General features: G+C 40.2%; 1 protein-coding gene across 1 annotated transcript; it reads right to left on the bottom strand.

Annotated features, from left to right (window-relative positions):
- Positions 1–252: 252 nt before the first annotated feature.
- LOC139887994 (uncharacterized) lies at positions 253–3,486 on the bottom strand. Its single transcript, XM_071871034.1, has 4 exons — positions 3,093–3,486; positions 2,638–2,969; positions 1,358–2,546; positions 253–911 (listed from the first exon to the last, which is right to left on the bottom strand). Exons 1-4 carry the CDS (start codon positions 3,484–3,486, stop codon positions 253–255), a joined length of 2,574 nt encoding a protein of 857 aa, XP_071727135.1.
- Positions 3,487–4,110: the final 624 nt, after the last annotated feature.

Here is a 4,110-nt window from a genome sequence, read left to right as displayed (position 1 = left end):
ACGATTAAGGTTAAGTGAGGTAAACAGAAGGTTTCGAGATCCATGATAACCACTCCAAGCCTTTCCCTTTTGCACGGTTATCAATCCACAAGAATGAAATAGATTGTATTTCGTTGAAGATCATCGGGGCACTCCAAGGTTTACCTTGAAATACTACTTTGTTGCGATGTTTCCAAATGCAATATAAGGTAATCCATTTCAAAGCTTGACATAACTCGTGATCTCAAATCGGACTTGTACAAGAAGACCCAATCAAATAAGCGGACAAGTATCAGTAGTCGAAAGATCCCACCATTTGAGAGTTCGGATCCAAATCTCCTTAACATGCTTGCATTCGACGTGGGCATGCTCAAGAGATTCGAGATCGTCGTCACAATTGGGGCATCTCACGCTATGTAAGTCCAAACCGCGTTTATCCAATTCTAATTTCACCGGTAATCTTTTGTTTTGTACTCTCCAAATAAACACCTCGACCTTCTTCGGGACTAATTTATTTCGCAAGGTAGGTTGCTGAGCAGTCGATCCCCAGGATTGTTCATCGATAATGGAAGTTAACTTTTTGATAGTGAAAAGCCCGTTACTCGAAAAGGCCCACGACCAATTGTCTTTAACATCTTCGAATAGGCTTGCTGAAGAGATAAGATCACAAAGATTCACGAATTCTGTTGCCGTTTGACCCGAGGGTTGTCTTCGCCAATCCCACACACACACGAAACCATCTGAATTTTTCTGGATACGCTGCTGCATAGTTGCTTCAATCTCAGATTCTAGTCTGTAAAGCCTAGGGAAAAGGATGCATAGCTTATCGTTCCTGATCCAATCCTCGTGCCAAAAAGATGTGTTATTCCCATTGCCAAGTTGCTTAATGAACGAGTTGCTAAACGCCACTTGCATGTCATCCAAGGAGAAACCTGTTGCAATAATATTACACCAAACACTTGAAGAAGAGTGGGTTAAATCACTCCTCGACAAGAAATCGCCACACGAACCATAAATACTCTTAATTAATTTGACCTAAAAAGACTCGGTTTCGGTTTTAAACCTCCACCACCATTTACATTACAAGGCAAGATTTTTATTAAGTAAGGACCCAATATTAAGCCCCCCCCAACCCGTAGCTTTTTATGACGTTATCCCATTTAACCCAATTTATCTTTGTGCCCGAACCCGAACCGCCCAAAAAAAACGCTCTTCTCACACTCTCAAGAACTTTGATAACACTCGATGGAGCACGGAAAAGCGAGAAGTAATACAACGAGAGGATATTAAGCACGGATTTAATTAGGACTAGTAGTCCTCCGAATGATAACGAACGCATTTTCCACCCCGAAAGCCTAGCTTTGAATTTCTCAATTACCGGATACCAATCCTTCAATTTTTTTCATCTTGTTCCCAATTGGCAACCCTAGATATACAAAGGGAAATTTTTCTGCTTGGTACCCAATATGATTAGCAACACGAGTGACTTCATCAAACTCAATCCCGACACCATAAAGACAACTTTTCTGGAAATTAACTTTTAACCCGGAAGAAAGCTCGAAACATTTTAGAAGGTTTCTTAAGTTTAAAGCATTCATCCTACCCCATTCGCCAAAGAAAATCGTATCATCTGTAAACTGGAGATGTGAGACGAGTACCTTATCGTTCCCGATTTCTACCCCTCTGAACAAACCTTTCTCAGTTGCCGCCTTTGTTAAGATGTTAAGACCTTCTGCCGCCAAGATAAATAGAAAAGGCGAAAGGGGATCGCCTTGTCTAACTCCCCTTCCAAGAGAGAATTCCTTGGTGGGAGAGCCGTTGACCAAGATGGAAATGGAAGCCGATTTAAGGCAAGCCCTGATCCATTTTATCCATTTGTTCTCGAACCCCATACTTTTCATGACCACGAAAAGAAAGCACCAATTGAGACTATCAAAAGCTTTCTCGAAATCCACTTTGAAAATAATACCTTGCTTACGGTTTGCTTTAAGAAAATCAACCGTTTCATTCGCAACAAGAATGCCATCTAAGATGTATCTACCACTTAAGAACACACTCTGTTCAGGGCCAATGAGATTGGGTAGTACCTTCCTAAGTCTATTTGATAGTATCTTTGCCACGATTTTATAATAGCTACCTATTAGACTAATAGGTCGGTAGTCACCCAATCCTAGAGTCACCTGCTTTTTTGGAACGAGAGTGAGGAAGGACGCAATGCAACCTCTCGAGATATCCTCGTTTTCCCAAAACCAATTTAAAGCACTAAGGAGGTCACCTTTGGTTATTTCCCAAAACAATTTATAAAATTGTAAGTTTAAACCATCGGGGCCCGGTGCCTTCGTACTGCCACAATCCTTTATTACATCGAAGATTTCATTTTCAGAAAAGGGAGATTCAAGAGAAGCTACTTCAGAAGCCGAAATTGAAGGGTAACTTAAGTCTTCTAAGGATGGCCTCAAGGAATCCGGTTCATCGAAAATAGACTTATAGTGGTTGAAAACTTCTTCCTTGATATCCTTAGGATTTTCATTCCAAACCCTGTCGATGAATAGACCTCGAATATTGCACTTATTATATTTGTTTCTAATAAGTGAAAGAAAAATTTTTGAGTTTTCGTCACCTTCAATGGCCCATCTAACCCGCGCTTTTTTGCTTTACCATACTTGCTTTTTTCTTCTCTTTCTCGAGCCATTGTTTTCTTTTTTCTCTCCAAGAGCATAATTCTGACTCGTTTAGAACAGCCGTTTCAGCTTTAAGTTCTAGGTCAGTAGCTTCTTTTTTCAGCAGCTCGATTTCACAGTTGATTTGGCCAAATTTCTGTTTGCTCCAGCATTTTAATGCAGCTTTCACACCTTTCAGTTTCACCGCGAATTTACAATCAAGTCTGTTTCCTGAATAAACAGTAGAGTTCCAAGCTTCCTCTACTATCTTGAACGCCTCGGTATCATCAAACCAGGTGTCAAAAACCTTAAAAGGTTTCGGACCAAAATCTTTTTCATCGTCAATTACGGAGATGGGACAGTGATCCGATTTAGTTCATTTAAGGGTTAAAGCTGAAAGATTACCCCAAAGCGAGAAGAAATTACCCGAAATGAGGAACCGGTCTAACTTACTGAATTTCGCCCCGTCGTCACTAATACGGGTAAATAATCGACCACTGATATTAATATCAATCAACCCACTCGAGTTTATGAAGTTATTAAATCTCCTTTCTCTATTACCATCAAAAGCACAGTTAAATCTTTCCGATTCACATCTAACCTCGTTAAAGTCCCCGCACACTACCCAGGTTTCTTCTTCATTCACGACAGTTTTTAGTAGCATATCCCATAGTTGCTGTTTCTTGGAGTCATCGTGGGGGCCATACACATTAAGCACATTTAAGATAACCCCGTTACTCTTCCAAGACCCACGAATACCTATCACACAATCAAATCTAATAACATCAGTAGCATCAAATTCAGTTGTGTCCCAAATTAACAATTGCTCACCCGATTTGCCCACCATCTCATGTTGAATGAAGTTACAATTATCCGACCCCCATAAGGATTTAATTCAAAATTCATCGACAATGTGGAGTTTTGATTCCTGTATCGCTAAAAAGGATGGTTTTTCCTTCATAATCATCTTCTTAGTATCCCCGAACTTACTTAATTTCCCGACCCCAAAACCCCTAATATTGTAAGAAATAATCTTCATTTATAACAAAAAGGGACGAAAATTGGACAAGAGCCTTACTGGGCAGGTGGCTTACGCTGCCATTTAAGCCCCAATTGGTTTCCAAACTCATAAAGGTCATCATTATTGATCGGTTTAAACGCTTGGGAACCCCTAATTTTTTCCCCATCTGAGTTTAACGAAGAACTGGAAAACGAGGGTACCTGGTTCTTGGAATTGGAGGTTTTATTCACTCTCGCATCACTGATGTTAGCACACAAAGAGCAAGTCGATTTCAAAGGAGGACATCCATTACCTCTTCTGGCAGTGCTCTTTATATTCAGCATTCGAGATGATGATTTCCATCTTCGAATAGAGGACCAGCAACAATCATTCTTCCTTTTATCGCCTTTAATCATTTTTTTGGAACCTGCAACACGTTTCTGGTCTTTCTTGTTTTCATCGATCTGTGTA

This window comes from Rutidosis leptorrhynchoides, chromosome 2 (assembly GCF_046630445.1).
Source record: "Rutidosis leptorrhynchoides isolate AG116_Rl617_1_P2 chromosome 2, CSIRO_AGI_Rlap_v1, whole genome shotgun sequence".
Taxonomy (NCBI): Eukaryota; Viridiplantae; Streptophyta; class Magnoliopsida; order Asterales; family Asteraceae; genus Rutidosis; species Rutidosis leptorrhynchoides.
The sequence above is the reverse complement of the archived record's forward strand: the minus strand, read 5'-3'. Positions and strand labels throughout refer to the sequence as shown.